Source organism: Perca fluviatilis, chromosome 23, assembly GCF_010015445.1.
Source record: "Perca fluviatilis chromosome 23, GENO_Pfluv_1.0, whole genome shotgun sequence".
In the NCBI taxonomy this organism is placed as follows: Eukaryota; Metazoa; Chordata; class Actinopteri; order Perciformes; family Percidae; genus Perca; species Perca fluviatilis.
In genome coordinates this window covers 11,262,080-11,282,336 of record NC_053134.1, presented here as the reverse complement: position 1 = coordinate 11,282,336, position 20,257 = coordinate 11,262,080, and the positions used below count along the sequence as shown (strand labels likewise).

The window sequence follows — 20,257 nt, the reverse complement described above, 5'->3', positions numbered from 1 at the left end:
ATGTGTGAATAAGAGTGTCCAGTGATCAACTATCAGCAGGGCGTCAGCGCACACAAGAAAATACTAAAGACAAATAAGCAGAAACTTTAACAAAACTTTAAGTATAACGTATAATAATTTAACTATAGTTACATTGAAGTATTATCACTCCAGTTATAAACAGTTAAAATATGACAACGTTGGCAACGAAAAGGTGATGGATCTCTACCAAACTTGAAATTGCAAGCTTATTTTTGTGTGCTTGTGTGTGTACAAACAAGCTGTCATTTTTTTTTTTTAACACCGCATTTAGAGTTCTTCTCCCTTGCTCTGACCTCAGACTTACACACTGACTTCATGTCTTCTCCACCTCAGGCACAGTAGATATACTAAGCCATCCTTAAATTGTCCTGGCACCATCAACTCACCACTGCTAGAATGGCAAGTTGCCACACTGGCACACACTAACTCACTAAAACATTTCTCTCTCTTCCTTCATCCCTCTTAGTATCGCTCTCCACTCATTGTTCAGAGTCTGGTTCCTCCAATTTTTTCTCCCCCTCTTTCCCAGTTCCACAACATCAATTTTTCCTCTTCTCCTTCCCATCGCCTCTTATCTTTCCGGTGCTCTCCTCTTCATCACTTCTTTCTTGTTTACTCACCACTGTACTCTCCATTCTTCTTAATGTCTCGGTTTCTCCACCTTCTGCACATCACTCCCTCCCTTGAAGTACTTTTTTTCTACACTCAGAGATTCACTCACTCATACACCCTTCCTCCTCTCCCTGTTTTCTTTTTAACCTTTGCTGTTAATGTTATCCAAACTTAGGTTGAGGACTTGATTTAGACGGCATGTGCTAATTTGCATTTTTGCTTTCCGTACATGTCATGATGAACAATAATCCCCAGGAATAAAAGTGGAGAGGCACTCATATCAGACCTGGTGTTGGCCTCATAATGAGCTGTGATTTAAAATTCTGTTATCTGCAATTATTTGCAACTTGCATCAGCCGATTCTGCCCTGTGAACCCACACTGAGTTGACAGTAATGCCTTTTCTTTTATGATTTTAAGCGAAGGCATGAATTAGGGAGACCAAAGTGTGTGTGTGTGTGTGTGTGTGTGTGTGTGTGCTAATATTTAAAAGAGAAAGTGAAAAAGATAGTGGGCTCAACAGATATTTAGATACACTATACATTTTTTCTTATTGTGTACAATAGTAATAAGTGCCTGCAGCAGCTATCTTTGACTCAAACTCAGACCTGATATTTTTTTGTCGCAGATGTAGCTGAAATGAGACGGTCATGACAGCTTAATTGAAAGATGGCTGTGTGGTTAGAAGCACTGTCTTTTGTGCTCTACTGCTTTTCACCAGTGTTTTCTGTCAGCTGCAGCCAACAACATGACTGATTCCAACTCTGGCAGGCCACTGGGTGATATGCGTCTCGCCCAGTCACCTTAGCTAACTGACACCAGTGCTAGCCCCCATTGTTCATTAGCGTTACAAGCTAATAATCTCCTGTTTCCTAATTACAAGTCAATTACAAACACAGAAGTGTCTGTCACTCCCTCGCCATCGCAATTATTATCAATCACCAACAGCGACGAGGCCTGCTGTATCGACCTAGGCTTGGTTCCATTATCTTCCCTAATCAAGAATTAAAGATATCGAAGTAGCATTCGCACACCTTAGACAAATGTTTGCAAAGACATGCTTAAGATCTTTATTAAAATGTTAGAGTTGTGTGTGTCAGCAGAAGGCATACTATGGGGAAAACAGCTGTGAGGTGACTCCCTAGGAGTGAAAGCTGCAGATTAGAGTCCTGGAATTTTTAATTACCCAGCAGCCCCTTGGGAAATGTAGTTTTATTTTTTCCTTGTATCTTCTTTCTCTGTATTGTAGCTGTATTCACACCCAGGCCTCGCTTTTCATTTATGAATGTTTGAGCAGAGGACTTTTAAGTACCTTTTGAGTGGCAGGAAGGGCAGCCTTGAAGCTCACATAAGATGCAAGTATTTTATTTATTTATCTAGCTTTTACATAAACTGCCTCACGGGTAGTGTAGTTTTCTTACAGATTACAGTTAGAGTCCCAAGTGTAGATAATAGTGCAGCGGTTGCATTCCACAATAATTGTGTTAATAGGGGTTGAAACTGATGAAGATGAAATGGTGTGCTTAGAGTAGTCACACCTACAGCTGCATGTGGGAAATCCATACAGGAAATCAGGTCGGAGGCTCACACATACACAGGATGCCTCCAGGGATGGGCTCTTCCATTTATCAAAGAGCAATTGTGCTGTTTGGTCCACATACCCTACAGTAAGGTGGCTCATGTGATGCAGTCTGTTGCTGCCGTGCTGCTTAGGCACTGGTTTGGACACTGATGATAAGCATCATGGGAATTTTGGTGTTTCTATACAGTGGGTTCACGGTAACAAAAGAAGGCCTCATGGGCAAACAAGGGTTCATGTAGTAGAGCTGCTGTTGAGCTGTCCCCAAACAGGGAGGACGGACATAGTACATGTGTGGGGGTCCCTCTTGAGTTCCAACATACACTCACTTTTAACTATTTATTTGAAATGTAGAGATGGGGGGGTAAGTTTCTGAGTAAGCCAGTAAGCACCCCCATGGATCCTGCCACGGTGGATGCCTCCACCCCAAATTCTTCACCGTGTCATCTATAAATGGCTTTTAGCCGTATCCGGACCACCAATTGACTAACTTTCAGGCCGCTGCCCTCCCTGTTCAACCCCAATGCCTGTCACAGCCCATCAATAACCCCCCCCACCTCATCCCAAAGAAACATAGCAGGGCACATATAAACACACATACACACACACACACACACACACACACACACACACACAGCTTCATGGGTGTGTGACAGCATGACCGCTCCCCACCAACGGCTCAATATCTAATTTACAAGTAGAGAGAGGAGAAGAGGCCTTTTAATGGACATTTTCTCCTCCGCTGTTATTGACTGCACACACACATTCGCATACACACTCACTTACACAGGCAGTTGCTTCCCCTGATGCCACTGCTCTGAGGGCCCTTTTGACATGTCTTAGCTGAGACGCGCCACTTCCCAAATGGCAATCCATCTTCTGCACGCACACACACACACACACACACACACACACACACACACACACACACACACACACACACACACACACACACACACACTCTGACACACTATATCCTCCCTCCCACACACCCTCAGGGTGGGTGCAGGATTGCCAGGAAGGGAGTGGAGGCACAACGTTGTTCAAATTTAGAATATTTTTTAAAACTTTTTTTTTGTAATATTGTTTTTAACTGTTTAAGTGATTATTCATCAGTATTCTTTATTTATAGGTAAAAAATCTTATTGTTGGTTAACTGTTAAACGGTTAATTATAAGCAAGACTTGTTTGCTTTCCATTGCCCCTGGAAGAGCATTGGAGAATGTTCTTTGTGATATCTGTTGTTAGACCTTGCATTTGTTGTGCGCGCGTGTTTTACATTTGTGTGTTTTCCTTATCTCTATGAACCCCCATGCTGGTGGGCTTGTCATGCTACGTTCCCGGCAAAGCGCCCGATCTTCTCCCAACAGCCATGCTGGGGGGGACCAGCATGCAACATGGCGTATTCCCAGTTTACCCCAGATAGGGACAATTACACTCACAGACATGATGTACATTAAAGGCTCATCTATACTGTGTATATTTATGAAAAAGATGAGCCTTTAATGTACATCATGTCTAAGTGTCATAGACATGATGACATATATAGAGAGAGCGAGAGAGAGAGATTCTTATGAAGTAAAGCAGACTAATGTAAACTGATTTGAACTCAGATTTATGTCCACCTGCAATTTTTTCAAGCAATAGAAAATGGAGAGATGATTATACAAGTAATACAAAAACAACATTGTAAAGTAAAACTGAAATTAAGCAGCGTCAATGGTAATCTTTTTATCCTACATTTACTCAAACACACTGACCTTCCCTTGTCTGTGTCTCACGCACGCACAAGGATTATCTCCCTGGTTAACTATGGTGGTTATGTGACAAGCCTTTCGCTATCAAACCACTTATATAAAGTACAATATAAAGTCTGAAGAGACTTTCCCAAAACCCTGGCCTACTCTCTGCTTGCCATGCAGTATTCATGCACTGGCAGGTTGAATGGGAGACATCTCTTAGGACTACAATCCACAGCCCAGCCAAGTACACTCAACTTGAAACCGTGCAAGTTATAGTGCAAAGACATAAAAGCTGTTATGTTCCAGCAAATCCGCTGACGACGACCTGTCTTGTGCAGAGTTTTCTGCTTTCAGTGGAGTCAAAGGGAGATGGCAGACTTGGGGAGATTGAAATGAGATGTAATGAGGATTGAGAGAGCAGGTGAAAGAAACAAGAGCAGTGCAGCATCAAAGAAACAATGACAAAAGGGAGTGAGTGGCAGCTTTTGTTTTTGTGGTTGGTGTTTGACTGCTCCTATCTGGAAGGCATTGTCTCTGGCCGTCATTGCTGTTAATGAGAAAAGCTCAAAATGCGTGGAGGACAAGCCTCATTGTTCCCTTTCCACTCAGGTGGCTTTTACATCGCCTGACATCCCATCTCGGCAGCAAGGACCAAGAGAGCACACCCGATGCTGCAACTTTGATTAGTCACTTGCTTTATGTATTCCATTTAAGTCTGGTTTCACTTAGCATTTCCATGTGCTATGAAATCCCCCCCCCCCAAAAAAATAAATAAATAAAGAGGCAGCTCACCTACGCACCAGATGCACCCAACCTGTCAGAAAGCTGCCATGTTAGCGTGCGCTCAGAACTATCCCTTTCATACCATGCTTACCAGAACACCATGTGGGCATGGCATGCCGGCCAGCGCCGGGAAAAACACTGTCTCGCTTTCACTCTCAGGCAGACTGATTCACAGTCAGGCAGACACACTGACAAGTGCCAAAACACCAGACCCACACCACCTGTCGTTCATCTTATGAAAAGCATCACACTTACGCAAAGTCTCTGACCAAGTCGGCAACTAGAAAGTTACCTGCATGCATAAAAAATTGACTCAGACAGCAGTTGTAAATAATCGTTTTTCCCAAATGTGCGTGGAGTATCATATAGTTTTCTTGTCTCAGAAGGCTGTGATAAATTCACTCAAACGTGAACTGTTGGCGTGAAATTATAATAAATTGACTTCTGTAAACAGCTAAACTTTCTGAAAGTTGTTTTGGTGCATTTTGAATCACACACATTCAAGGACACTCCCACACATGCAGCATCCTCCTTAGCTGAACAGCATATTCTCTGCTACTGCCAGCGTCGATGGCCACTGCTCACCAAACATGGCATCTGTCTGGCATATGGGAGCTCTGTAGGGTCATCCAGACAAGCACGCTGTCACCCGCTGCCTTCTTCCACCCAAACCCCTTCCAAATGCGTTTTTCTTTTTCTTGTCCCCTCATTTATTGTCCTCTTTTTTGTTGTTTCATATTCGCCTCCTCACCTGGAACACATAATCAGCTTTAAGCTTCTTCCTTGTTGGCTTCTCACCTTTGCTTTGCTGGAACATAATTTCTTTTTTTTCTGACAATCTTCCACCATGATTAATCCTTTCCATCCTACCCGTGTTTAACGTCACACTTGTTTACCATGACGAGAAACATTCCTTTCCTTTGCCTTTTTAAGTCCTCTCCATGAGTGTTGCTTCTTAATGAACTATTATGCCTCCCTACTGGAGCCAATAGAAAGGCTGTGAAAGAAGGATCCGGGACAGGATACTTGGGGCTGTTCAGAATCCGAAGGCAGTCATCATCGGTGTTCAGCTGCAACGTGATTGGCTGTTGTGTTACACTGAGCTGAAGTGAGCATAACAGTGAAAGATGAGGGCGAGCCAGGAAAGGCACCCTCCCGATCAGTGTACAAAGAGGCTCAACGTGGTAGTGCCAATATGGCAGCATATCATTTGTGCATATTGTGGTGTAGTGCTCTTGACTAAACATCTTTCACAGAATATTTTGGATGCGGACTCTCAGCTGTGCAAAATTCAAGATTGCATATATATCTTTCCTTTTAAAGTTGAGCTGGGGTTTATATTCGTAGCCATTTTTCTCTTTTCTGTTCAAATATTGCTAGATCCACTTTGGCAGATCTGAAACACTCTTCCACATCATTCCTAGCTTTCCAAATGCAGCACTAGGAAAGACGGCTAAAACCGCTATAGGCACTCATAGCCCCCCTCCAAAGCCCAAATGGCATCGCTGGCCTTTTGTGTCAGTGAAATATTGTCGGCTGGGTCTTCCATATGGTGACATCTGCCTGATGGGACCGAGATGCCACATCCCAACGCCTTCCAAAAAATCTCTCCTTTAGTTGGCTTTGATGGATGACTTGTGCAGCAATTGCACTTTCCCCAGCCACACACTCATACGTGCACTCCCTTAGACAGCGTTGGCTGTGCGATCCAGCGGCAGGTCTGTTATCTTGGCGGTGCCATGTGCAGTGTAGCTATCAAATCAACCTATGTGCACGAGCTAGCTAAGCAATTAAACTCTAGAGCCCCATCCACACTCGACAGTTTTAACATCTGGCATCCGTGTGTGTGTGTGTGTGTGTGTGTGTGTGTGTGTGTGTGTGTGTGTGTGTGTGTGTGTGTGTGTGTGTGTGTGTGTGTGTGTGTGTGTCTGAGTGTGAAAGCTAGCTCATCTGCTATTATAATAAATCTACAAAACGTGGTGCACAATTGAATCCAAGAACACACTGACTCATCTTTACGGTCCCCTTCTTTCAAGTGAGTTGAGCGGTTTGTTTTATTTCTTTAAATTGTTTTCTTGTTAATATTTCCCTAAACCCTTGTCCCGCTAATCAGAATGCAGCAAACTATACCTCAAATTCACAAGTATTTGCTGCACAAGTCTTACTTACAGAACTATACTTTGACCATTCACAGACTGTATATGGTGTGGTTGGCCAGGATTAAACATGGCTGAGATGAGGTAAACTGTGGTGGGCCTTGGGTAGAACCCCCCCACACACACACACACACACACACACACACACACACACACACACACACACACACACACCCTGCCCTATGACTCATCACTGGTTCATTCAATGAGGCTAAATGGCTGTTCTAGCAGAAGCGGTCAATATGCTCAACGCTGCACATTGGCTTCTTCCTCTTTCTTCCCCCGTTTTTTGTATTTTTTTTTTGTATCCCCTCTGTATTCTGTTTGTCCATATCACATACTTCCAGTTCTTTTGTGTCGAGCAAAGCAAATGCATTTATATTGAACAAATATTAGATAATGTTATGCTCCTACAGTGCTGCCGGTCATTATAAATAAAAACTTGGATGTGTGCGTATGTGACAGGTGTGTCTGGGGGCTGCACAGCTTGAATATGAATTAAAAACGCCTGCACTCATTCCTTGTTTATTTTATACATTTCTTTATAAGGAACTTAATGAAGAGAATGTTTAGACTGAAATGCTTTATGGAATAAAATCACTTGTTAAAAGTTAATGGCCAACTATCCTGCTTAATCTGACAGATTGATAAAGTAATAATAAATTTAAAAAAAGCCTAACCTGTCACACAACACAAATCTTCATCCATACTGAATATTCAAATGCAAAAAACACTCTGGTACTAGCTTCCCAAATGTGGTGATTTGCTGCTTTTCTATGTTTATTTTATAAATTTTTTGGGGGCAATTTAGGCCTTTATTTGATAGAACAGCTTAGATATGAAAGGGTAGAGAGAGGGGGAAAGACTTGCAGCAAAGGGCCGCAGGACGGAATTGAATCTGCGGCCGCTGTGTCAAGGACTAAGCCTCTGTATATGGGGCGCACACTCTACCAGGTGAGCTATTCAGGCGCCCCTGCTGCTTTTCTTATTTTTATATAACCGTGGATTGATCGTGTTTGGGTGAGTGGGAAAGAACAAGCTATTTGAAGGTGTTACCTTCGAGAAAGCAATCTGTAGATTAATTACATCCCTATACCATACAAGACTGTAACAGCAGAATATATATCGGGCAAAGGTGTGTTTTATTAGACTGGGTAAACCCAGCCCGATCTGCTGGCGATTTGATGTCGCCCTGCAGCTCAGGCTGGAACCCTGTACATCTTTCTATCCTGCTTCCGTTCCAAATTTGCGGGGACCAATCACAAACTGGCTTATCCACCTGGCGCGCTATTGGCAGGTTTAACACGATGACGATAGAGAAGCAACCAAGCAGCTTTTTGTTTACATTCAACATGACGGCCACCTCAGCGCAGGTGATCGTCGCTCTGATTGGTTGAAGGACTATCCAATTGCGTACAGAGTCATTTGATCTATGCCCGTTGATCACGCCTCTTGTGCAGTAGAAAATATAGAGCAGACTCCCCAGACTAATGTTCAATCTTAAAAGATTGAGCTTGGTCTGTTAATAGCCAGACTAGTGTTTTATTGCTTGTGAAATCAACTTTTTATTTGTAAGAGGAAGAGTGTGTCATTTTGTTCTTTCAAAAAGTTACAGTCTCACTTAAATACAGGATAGTATTGTTGGCAAACATCAGAAATACTATAACTGTACTTTTCTATGGAAAACTCTTTGACAAACTGTCTAACATGCCTGTGTACTACTATACAATGGAGCTCTGATTTTTTTCTACATGAAACACAGTCTATGGGCTCGCCCCTTTTTTAGCTGAAGGCGTCCTGTGAATGCACTTGATTATAAATTTCTGCTAGAAACCAGGGGACTGTTTGGGCCTGAGGCTAGCAGGCACAAGAGGGTATGAGAGCCTCTCATCTCCAGTGGCTTTGCTAGTGTGAGTTATAGCATGAAGCGCAAAGTGACGCCCTGCACACTGGATAAAGCAATGACCGCAAACAGTGAGCCGCAATGTGGCGCTCCGTATGCTGCTTCATGTTTGTACGTTCCGCATCCGCTGCAGTGGCATACCCACTCTGCGTCTGTGCGTTATCTTGATCCTGTTGATCTTCAGAGAACACTGTGTTCCATACATCCAGTGTTGCTGTGAGTGCCCTTCTCAAAAAGATGTCTCCAGGGGCAGAGCAGGTTGAAAGGATGCATGGATTCACCTTAATCCTTTAAAATCCTACCTGTGACGCAGTGATGTGCTATGCTAATAACTCTTCTCTTTCTGCCCTAGGTGACAGAGTACCTGAACAGTCAAGAATCTGCCAAGAGTGCCAGGGTAAGTTACTTCATCCGAACCCCATGACTCATCTCATTGTCTTTCCCTCTGTCTTCATATCAGCTTCCCTGTCGCCTCCTCCTCCTCCTCCTAATAATTGTGGTTTGTCTGCCTTAGTGAGAAATCTAATGTTGCCAAAACAAGACTACATTGCAACACTAATCACTTTTCTACACCAACTACCAGAGAGAGTCTCTTTTCTCTTTGCTGCTTTTCTCTCTCTCTCTCTCACTCGAGATGCGACACATTACATTTGGCAGTCACCGTTGTCCCACATGGATTGCTGCCCACAGTCTGTGCAGGTCCATACTGTGAAAATGGGGGTGGGGGATGTGTGCAAAAGTGTGCAGTTGGGGTAGAAAGAAAGAAGGGGAAAAGGAGTGTATAGGAGGCAACCCATAACACACAGGGCTTCAGTGTTAAAATGAGTCATTTCACAGAGCTTTGACACAACACTTTCCAGTAGAAATTCCTTTATTTGAGCCTGGCCAGTCAAAGTGAAACTGGCAGCAAGATAATGTAAAATGAGCATCAGGAATTTAAAAGTACATTAAAGAATGTAATGATGGAAGTCATAACGATTTTTTTTTTTCATTGTACAAAACCACATGTATGTTTAAATGATTATGATCTGGTTATATTTTTCTTATTGTCAAAAAAATCCCATGAAAAAAAAAAACTAAACCAACAGTGAATTGATCTTACTATCAAGTAATAACTGTGTAGTCACAGCTTAATGAAGCTTATTTCTCTTGTTGTTTCATATGTAGCTCCACTGGTACAAACACATCAACAAGCCACAACTTTGCCATGGGTGAAATGTTCCTTCATAATGTTAAATTAACGTGTCATTAAGTGTGTTGATCACCATCCTGCTGCCGTAAATACTCACTGTCACGCCAAATCCGCCGCTGTAGATAGTCCCCAATAAATGCTCTAATTACTCCTGTTTAAATAACATTTGCTATAAACTACAGTGTCCCGCTGAGTGCCACAGATGTCACAAGTCAAATGATTGAAACATGGACTAAAGTATTCATGTTTTTGGTTGTTTCATGGGATAATTTGACAATAACAAAACAGAATACCAGCAGCATTACCCTATTTAAGAAATAATAATAGAGGTCTCATAGCAGGAGCTCCTCAGGTGCTGTATGTCCAAAGTGTCGGAGCCCTGTTGGCAAAGGCCGGTTCGCTTTTGTTTTTTTATATTTAGACTTTGACAGGAAAGTGTTTGTCCAGATCCAAAGTGTCTTTCACAAGAACCCCCTTGAGCTTGCATAGATAGCGCTTGGATCCTATTCTGTTGTTACTCATTTAAATGTCAAGCATGAAAATCCTCAAGGAAGGCGTTAGTTACCCCATCGTTACGCCGCATGCTCGGACAGTGAGCCGTCCGAGGTAGAATTGGCTCTAATCACAATTTGAGTTTTAGTCTACCATGTTTTTAGTGTGTCAGGGAGGAGGAGATAAAAAAGCTAGTGTAGTGAGAGACAGGGAAATGGCACTACATACAAATGGCTTCATTCATTCATCCTAATAACTAGTGCTAATTAACACAGTCGCTAATTAGCTATGAATCACAGCATTAACAGCTAAGCGAGCAGGCTTCGGAGAGCCAAAAAAGAAACATCCCACACAGACACAGAGCCCTAATGAATACACACACACACATACACACAGCACCCCTCAGACTGCACAATTTCTATCACATTTAAATAACTAATACCATACTGGATGGTTCTCCAAACTACACACACACACACTTTGCCAATCGCATTGTAGTAAAGGCGACATTTAGCTGGGAAACGCATGTGCTGGTTTATGAGGCGATGTGAATGTAATGGAATAGGAGAAGTAATAGACTGGTTGGTATTTGAGGCACTATAGGCCTCCAGCTTGGATGGGCAAGCACAAAGAGTTGGATTAAATGGTGGTGATGATGATGCAGCAGAGTGGCCTTCGCACTGGGCTGTGAAATCAGCGATCTTACTTTCAACATTGCATTGTGGCTTTTTGTCTCCCTCCCACGCCCTCCTTTTTTCTCCTGACCATTTAACATGTAATGGGCAAGAGAGGTTATTGGAGCCACATTCAAAGCAATTGGGGACATAACCGCATTTTATGGTTATTTGTTTTATTATGGTCAATAAAATCTGTCTCTGTCTTACTTTTAGCTCAACATTTGGCGCTACGGAGACTTCCGTGCGGACGATGCCGATGAGTTTGGTTACAGACGTTGAAAAAAATCACCATCCAATCAACACAATTCCAAAGACCACCATGGACGGCAAGTGACACATTGGACAGAAGACGGATGACGAAAAACTAAACGACAAGCATTGACTCAATCTCCTTTTTTTTTTTATTTGACATTTCATCCCTCCAGTGCTGACTTCTCTTCTGCTTATATATATTTTTTTCTCCAGCTAGCCCCTGTAGCTCCAAATAGAGCATGCTAGAAATGCTAAAAGAAAAATTAATCATGCAAGAATCACTTTCTATTCATCCTTTATTTTCCAAATGGCCCACTGCCAGCTCAAGCAGCCTGCACTATTGCCAATCTGTGTTATTTGCCATGTTACCTTTTCAGCAGACTTTCTGTGTGAATGATAATTATATATACTTACGTACGTGTTTCAGCCAATCCCTTTCTTAGCTCTCTGATGCTCTATGCCCAATTCCTGCTTTCCTCTGTACAGGAAGTGACTGGGTGTTCGGGGGAGATGCTTGATTTTTGCAAACAAATGTTTCCCTAATGAATTTCATGTAAATGTGAGGATATGTTGAAAAGTGTAAATTGATTTATTTTAGAGAAATACTGTAGGTGGAGCCACACAGACAAAAAAGGATGAGTTTATTTTTGTCTTTAATGTATATCTGTGTGATGACATTTGCGGATGTTTTTGTGGGGAGTGTTTTGTCGTTTATTAACCATGTCACACTTTTATGACCAGTAAAAATGGATGCCATCATGTGGCATTTTATCATCTCTCTATTTCCTTCTGTAAAGTTTACATACTACTAATGGTTATGATCCTGTTCTGAGCAGTCTCTTCTCTTTGTCTCTGTATGCCACAGCAGAAACGGTGTTTGAATTTGTTTCCACATAATGGACCTTTGCATTCTATTAAAAATCTGCTGAATAAAGTGTTTTGTTTATTTATTTATTTTAAATTAGTAGTACAATCGCCAACTTAGTTTTACTCAAAACTTGGTTTTAGTAAAACTATTATATAAGAAACTATATACTTAAAATTAAAATGTTGAATTTACATTGGGATATTTTTAGGGGGTTGTTTCGACGAGTGCAAGTCTGAAATATGTTTTTATGATCTTAATGCCAAGATACAAAAACTATTGAAAGGCATCAACTGAAGGTGATAAAGGCAGTATGTAAGTGTTCCCTTTTTTTTTCGAAATACTATACTATGTAAAAACACTATACTATGACTTTTTGATTACATTTTTATGGCATACTGTCAAGTCAATAGTATACAGTAGTATGATGTAGAAATGTAATAAAAAACATAGTATGTTGAAAAAGTCATAGTAGGTCGACAAGTTACTTTTTACTTTGTTGCAACGTACAGTTAGGTTCGGAAATATTTGGACAGTGACACAATTTTCATAATTTTTCTGCCTGTGTGCTAACACAATGGATTTGAAAAGAAAGCATCGGTATGAAATTGTAGTTGCAGACTTTCAGCTTTATTTTGAGGGTATTTACATAAACATTGGAGGAAGGGTTTAGGAATTACACACATTTTCATACAAAGTCCCCTTATTTCAAGGGACCTAAAGTAATTGGACAAATTAATATAATCCTAAATAAAATGTTCATTCTTAATACTTTTTTGAGAATCCTTTGCAGGCGATGACTGCCTGAAGTCTGGAACCCATAGACATCACCAAACATTGGGTTTCCTCCTTTGTGATGCTTTGCCAGGCCTTGACTACAGCTGTCTTCAGCTGTATGTTTGCAGGTCTTTCTACCTTAAGTTTTGTCTTAAGCAAGTGGAATGCATGCTCGATCGTGATTGACTCGGCCATTGTAGAATATTCCACTTCTTTGCCTTGAAAAACTCCTGGGTTGCTTTTGCAGCATGTTTTGGGTCATTGTCCATCTGTACTGTGAAGCGCCGTCCAATCAACTTTGTTGAATTTGGCTGAATATGAACCGACAGAATGTTCCTATAGACTTCAGAATTCATGCAGCTGCTTCCATCTTCTGTCATATCAACAGACACTAGTGACCCAGTGCCACTGGAAGCCATGCATGCCCATGCCATTACACTGCCTCCGCCATGTTTTATAGATGATGTGGTGTGCTTCGGATCAAGAGCTGTCCCAAGCCTTCTCCATACTTTTCTCTTCCCATCATTCTGGTACAGGTTGATCTTCAGTCCAAAGAATGCTGTTCCAGAACTGGGCTGGCTTTTTTAGATGTCTTCTGGCAAACTCTAATCTGGCTTTTCTATTCGTGAGGCTTATGGCCTTGTGGTGAAGTCTTCTCTTTATGGTAGACTTGGATAATGATCACTTCACTAGATGTTGCGAAGGGTTTCTTCTTTTCCATGGAAAGGATCCTGCGGTCATCAACCACTGTGGACGTCCGGGCCTTTTTGTATTGCTGAACTCACCGGTGCGTTTCTTTTTTCTCAGAATGTACCAAACTGTTGATTTGGCCATTCCTAATGTTTCTGCTATCTCTCTGATGGATGAAACTGCTTCTGACTCAATTGTCCAATTACTTTAAGGCCATTGAAATGAGGGGACTATGTATGAACATTTTGCAATTCCTAAACCCTTCCTCCAATTTTGATGTAAATACCCTCAAATTAAAGCTGAAAGTCTGCACTACAATTTCATCTCCTAGTATATGTTGAAAGAAGTGATAAAAAAGTCATAGTATAGTATGTCCAAAAAGGTGATCAAAAAGTCATAGTATAGTATGTCCAAAAAAGTGAAAAAACACCATACTATGTTATGTCTAAAAAAGCCAGTTTGTTGAAAAAGATGATTTAAAAAAAGCCATAGTATAGAATGTTGAAAAAAAAGTCATAGTATAGTATTTCAAAAAATGCCATAGTATATGTTGAAAAAAGTCATAGTACAGTATGTCTAAAAAAAACCATAGTATAGTATGTCGATAAAAGTGAAAAAAGTCATAGTATGCCAAAAGCAACATAAAAGCCATGGTGTGGTATGTTTTAAAAAAAAAAAAGCCATCGTATCAGTATGTCGAAAAAAGTGAGAAAAAAAAGCCATAGTATAGCATGTCGAAAAAAGTGAAAAAAGCCATGTTATAATTTGTTGAGAAAAGCGAAATAAAAGCCATGGAATAGTATGTCAAAAAAAGTCATTGTATAGTATGTCGAAAAAAGTGATAAAAAAGTCATAGTATAGTATGTTGAAAAAAGTGAAATAAAACATTCAGTGCATTGTCACGACCCACCTCCACCCTCTTCACCTCCAGTTCATCATTCCAGCGCCCAGGTCGAGACTCTTCCCATCGATCTTCCAGAACTCTTCTTCATCATCTCCACCAGCGTCTAGACTCCATTGGGGGGTGGGGGAGGGACTAATTATACACACATTTTCTCTACCCCTACATCGTGATGATGTCACAATGTGTCACTTTGCATATTTTAATAAAGAATTGTTCACTCTAAATGAGTCTCTCCTGATTGAAATATACTGTAGTATGTTGAAAAAAGTCAATATGGTATGTCGAAAAAGTAACAAAGAATTATAGTAATTTATGGTGAAAAGCCATAACAAAGTCATAGTAAAGTACATTGAAAAAAGTTTAAGAGTTCAATAGTATAGTAAGTCAAGAGGTCATAGTATAGTATGTCTGAAAAAAACATAGTATAGTATGTCCGAAAAAGTGATTAAAAAGCCATAGTTTAGGATGTCGAAAAAAGTGAATAAAGTCATAGTATAGTATGTTCAAAAAAGTGATAAAAAAAGTCATAGTATATTATGTTCAAAAAAGTGATAAAAAAGCCATAGTGTAGTATGTCGAAAAAAAACATAATATAGTATGTCGAGAAAAGTGATAAAAAAGCCATTGTATAGTATGTCGAAAAAAGCCATAGAATAGTATGTCGAATAAAGTGATAAAAAAGCCATAGTATAGTATGTCGAATAAAGCGATAAAAAAAGCCATAGTATAGTATGTTGAAAAAAGTGATAAAAAAGCCATAGTATAGTATGTCGAAAAAAGTGATAAAAAGCCATAGTATAGTATGTTGAATAAGAGAATAAAAAAGCCATAGTATAGTATGTCGAAAAAAGCCATAGTATAGTATGTTGAATAAAGTGATAAAAAGCCATAGTATAGTATGTCGAAAAAAGCCATAGAATAGTATGTCGAATAAAGCGATAAAAAAAGCCATAGTATAGTATGTCGAATAAAAGTGATAAAAAAGCCATAGTATAGTATGTCGAAAAAAGTGATAAAAAAGCCATAGTATAGTATGTCTAAAAAAGCCATAGTATAGTATGTCGAAAAAAGTGATAAAAAAGCCATAGTATAGTATGTCGAAAAAAGCCATAGTATAGTATGTTGAATAAAGTGATAAAAAAGCCATAGTAAGTAGTATGTCGAGAAAAAAGCCAAGAATAGTATGTCGAATAAAAAGTCATAAAAAGCCATAAGTATAATTATGTCAGGAAAAAAATGATAAAAAAGCCATAGTATAGTATGTCGATAAAGTGATCAAAAGCCATAGTATAGTATGTGAATAAAGGTAAAAAAGCCATGAGTATAGTATGTGGAAAAAAATGATAAAAAGCCATAGTATAGTATGTCGAAAAAAACCATAGTATAAGTATGTCCGAAAAAGTAATAAAAATATGTGCACAGTATAGTATGTCAGAAAAAGTGATCAAATAGCCATAGTATGGTATGTCGAAAAAAGCCATAGTATAGTATGTTGAATAAAAAGTGATCAAAAAGCCATAGTATAGTGGGTCAAAAAAGCCATAGTATAGTATGTCCAATAAAGTGATAAAAAGCCATAGTATAGTATGTCGAATAAAGGTGATAAAAAAAGCCATAGTATGGTATGTCGAAAAAAGAGTGATAAAAATAAATAGTATAGTATGTCAAATAAAGTGTCAAAAAAGCATAGTATAGTATGTCGAATAAAGTGATAAAAAAGCCATAGTATAGTATGTCCAATAAAGCGATAAAAAAGCCATAGTATAGTATGTAGAATAAAGTGATAAAAAGCCATAGTATGGTATGTCGAAAAAAGTGATAAAAATAAATAAGTATAGTATGTCAAATAAAAGTGATAAAAAAGCCATAGTATGAGTATGTTGAAAAAAGCCATAGAATAGTATGCGATAAAAGTGATCAAAAAGCCATAGTGTAGTATGTCGAAAAAAGTGATAAAAAAGCCATAGTATAGTATGTCGAAAAAAAGTAACGCGATAGTATAGTATGTCGGAAAAAAGTGATAAAAATAAATAGTATAGTATGTCAAATAAAAGTGATCAAAAAGCCATAGTATAGTATGTCGAATAAAGTGATCAAAAAGCCATAGTATAGTATGTTGAATAAAGTGATCAAAAAGCCATAGTATAGTATGTTGAAAAAGCCAAGCAGGTCGAGACTCTTCCCATCGGTCTTCCAGAACTCTTCTTCATCATCTCCACCAGCGTCTAGACTCCATTGGGGGGTGGGGGAGGGACTAATTATCACACATTTTCTCTACCCCTACATCGGATGATGTCACAATGTGTACTCACTTGCATATTTTAATAAAGAATTGTTCACTCTAAATGAGTCTCCTGATTGAAATATACTGTAGTATGTTGAAAAAAGTCAATATGTTATGCGAAAAAGTACAAAGAATTATAGTAATTTATGGTGAAAAGCCATAACAAAGTCATAGTAAAGATACATTGAAAAAAGTTTAAGAGTTCAATAGTATAGTAAGTCAAGAGGTCATAGTATAGTATGTCTGAAAAAAACATAGTATAGTATGTCCGAAAAAGTGATTAAAAAGCCATAGTTTAGGATGTCGAAAAAAGTGAATAAAGTCATAGTATAGTATGTTCAAAAAAGTGATAAAAAAAGTCATAGTATATTATGTTCAAAAAGTGATAAAAAACCATAGTATAGTATGTCGAAAAAACATAATATAGTATGTCGAGAAAGTGATAAAAAGGCCATAAGTATAGTAGTTCGAAAAAAGCCATAGTATAATTATGTCGAAAAAAGTGATAAAAAAGCCATTGTATAGTATGTCGAAAAAGCCATAGAATAGTATGTCGAATAAAGTGATAAAAAAGCCATAGTATAGTATGTCCAATAAAGCGATAAAAAAAGCCATAGTATAGTATGTCGAATAAAGTGATAAAAAAGCCATAGTATAGTATGTCGAAAAAAGTAATAAAAAAGCCATAGTATAGTATGTCGAATAAAGTGATAAAAAGCCATAGTATCAGTATGTCGAAAAAAGTGAAAAAAACCATAGTATAGCTGTCGAAAAAGTGAAAAAAGCCATGTTATAATTTGTTGAGAAAAGCGAAATAAAAGCCATGGAATAGTATATCAAAAAGTCATTGTATAGTATGTCGAAAAAAGTGATAAAAAAGTCATAGTATAGTATGTTGAAAAAAGTGAAATAAAACATTCAGTGCATTGTCCGACCCACCTCCACCCTCTTCACCTCCAGTTCATCATTCCAGCGCCCAGGTCGGGACTCTTCCCATCGATCTTCCAGAACTCTTCTTCATCATCTCCACCAGCGTCCTAGACTCCCATTGGGGGGGGGGAGGGACTAATTATAACATTTTCTACCCCTACATCGTTGATGATGTCACAATGTGTCACTTTGCATATTTTAATAAAGAATTGTTGCTCAATAAATGAGTATCTCCTGATTGAAATATGCACCGTAGTATGTTGAAAAAAGTCAATATGGTATGTCGAAAAAGTAACAAAGAATTATAGTAATTTATGATGAAAAGCCATAACAAAGTCATAGTAAAGTACATTGAAAAAAGTTTAAGAGTTCAATAGTATAGTAAGTCAAGAGGTCATAGTATAGTATGTCAGAAAAAACATAGTATAGTATGTCGAAAAAGGTGATTAAAAAGCCATAGTTTAGGATGTCGAAAAAGTGAATAAAGTCATAGTATAGTATGTTCAAAACAGTGATAAAAAAGTCATAGTATATTATGTTCAAAAAGTGATAAAAAGCCATAGTATAGTATGTCAAAAAAATCATAATATAGTATGTCGAAAAAGTGATAAAAAGCCATAGTATAGTATGTCCGAAAAAGCCATAGTATGTATTATGTCGAAAAAAGCCATAGTATAGTATGTTGAATAAAGTGATCAAAAAGCCATGAGTATGAGTATGTTGAAAAAGTGATAAAAAAAGCCATAGTATAGTGTGTCCGAATAAAGTGATCAAAAAGCCATGAGTATAGTATGTTGAATAAAGTGATCAAAAGCCATGAGTATAGTATGTTGAAAAAGCCATAGTATAGTATGTTGAATAAAGTGATCAAAAGCCATAGTATAGTATGTCGAAAAGACCATAGAATAATTATGTCCAATAAAGCGATAAAAAGCCATAGTATAGTATGTCGAATAAAGTGATAAAAAGCCACAGTATAGTATGTCGAAAAAAATTATAAAAAGGCCATAAGTATAGTATGTCGAAAAAAGCCATAGGTATAAGTATGTCGAGAAAAGTGATGAAAAAGCCATAGTATAGTATGTCAAAAAAGGCCATAGTATAGTATGTTGAATAAAGTGATCAAAAGCCATAGTATAGTATGTCGCGAAAAAGCCATAGAATAGTATGTCGGATAAAGTCATAAAAAGCCATAATTATAGTATGGTCGAAAAAAATGAAAAAAAAGCCATAGTATAGTATGTAGATAAAGTGATCAAAAAGCCATAGTATGAGTATGTCCGAAAAAAATGATAAAAAAATCCATAGTATAAGTATGTCGAAAAAGCCATAGTATAGTATGTCGGAAAAAAGAAAAAGCCATAGTATGAGTATGTCGAATAAAAGAGTGATAAAAATGCCATGTGTATTATGTCGAAAAAAGTGATAAAAATAAATAGTATAGTATGTCAAATAAAGTGATAAAAAAGCCATAGTATGGTATGTCGAATAAAGTGATCAAAACCATAGTATAGTAGGTCGAAAAAAGCCATAGTATGGTATGTTGAATAAAGGTGATAAAAAGCCATGAGTATAGGTATGTCCAATAAAGCGATAAAAAACCATAGTATAGTATGTAGAATAAAGGTGATAAAAAGCCATAGTATGGTATGTCGAAAAAAGTGATAAAAATAAATAGTATAGTATGTCAAATAAAAGTGATAAAAACCATAGTATAGTATGTTGAAAAAGCCATAGAATAGTGTATGAATAAAGTGATCAAAAGCCATGTAGTGTAGTATGAAAAAGAGTGATAAAAAAGCATAAGTATAGTATGGAAAAAGTAATAAAAAGCGATAGTATAGTTATGTCCAAAAAAAGTGATAAAAATAAATAGTATAGTATGTCAAATAAGTGATCAAAAACCATAGTATAGTATGTCGAATAAAGTGATCAAAAAGCCATAGTATAGTATGTTGAATAAAAGTGATCAAAAGCCATGAGTATAGTATGTTGAAAAAAAGAAGCCAAGCATGGGTCGAGACTCTTCCATCCGATCTTTAAGGGGCTCTTCTTCATCATCTCCACCAGGCGTCCCTAGACTCCACATTGGGGGTGGGAGGGGACTAGTCTCTACATTTTTCTCCTACCCCTACATACATTGATGATGTCACAATGTGTCACTTGCATATTATTTTAATAAGAATTGTTCACTCTAAATGGAGTCTCTCACAGTTAGGAAATATACTGTGAGTATGGTAGAAAAAAAGAGAAAAGTCAATATGGTATGTCAAGAAAAGTAACAAAAATTTCATAGTAATTTATGGGTGAAAAGCCATGTGAGGTCATGGAGAGTAAAAATTACATTGAAGAAAAGTTTGAGGTTCCTTGGCCTTGGCAAAAAAGTGAGAGAAGCGGCA

General features: G+C 38.4%; 1 protein-coding gene across 1 annotated transcript in view; it reads left to right on the top strand.

Annotated features, from left to right (window-relative positions):
* snd1 (staphylococcal nuclease and tudor domain containing 1) overlaps window positions 1-12,343 on the top strand; it is a 178,449-nt gene extending 166,106 nt beyond the window's left edge. The window contains exons 23-24 of the mRNA XM_039791245.1: window positions 9,148-9,192; window positions 11,370-12,343. Coding sequence (XP_039647179.1) covers window positions 9,148-9,192; window positions 11,370-11,435 — 111 coding nt within the window. The 3' untranslated portion in view covers window positions 11,436-12,343. The remainder of the gene's footprint in view (window positions 1-9,147; window positions 9,193-11,369) is intronic.
* The last annotated feature ends 7,914 nt before the right edge of the window (window positions 12,344-20,257 follow it).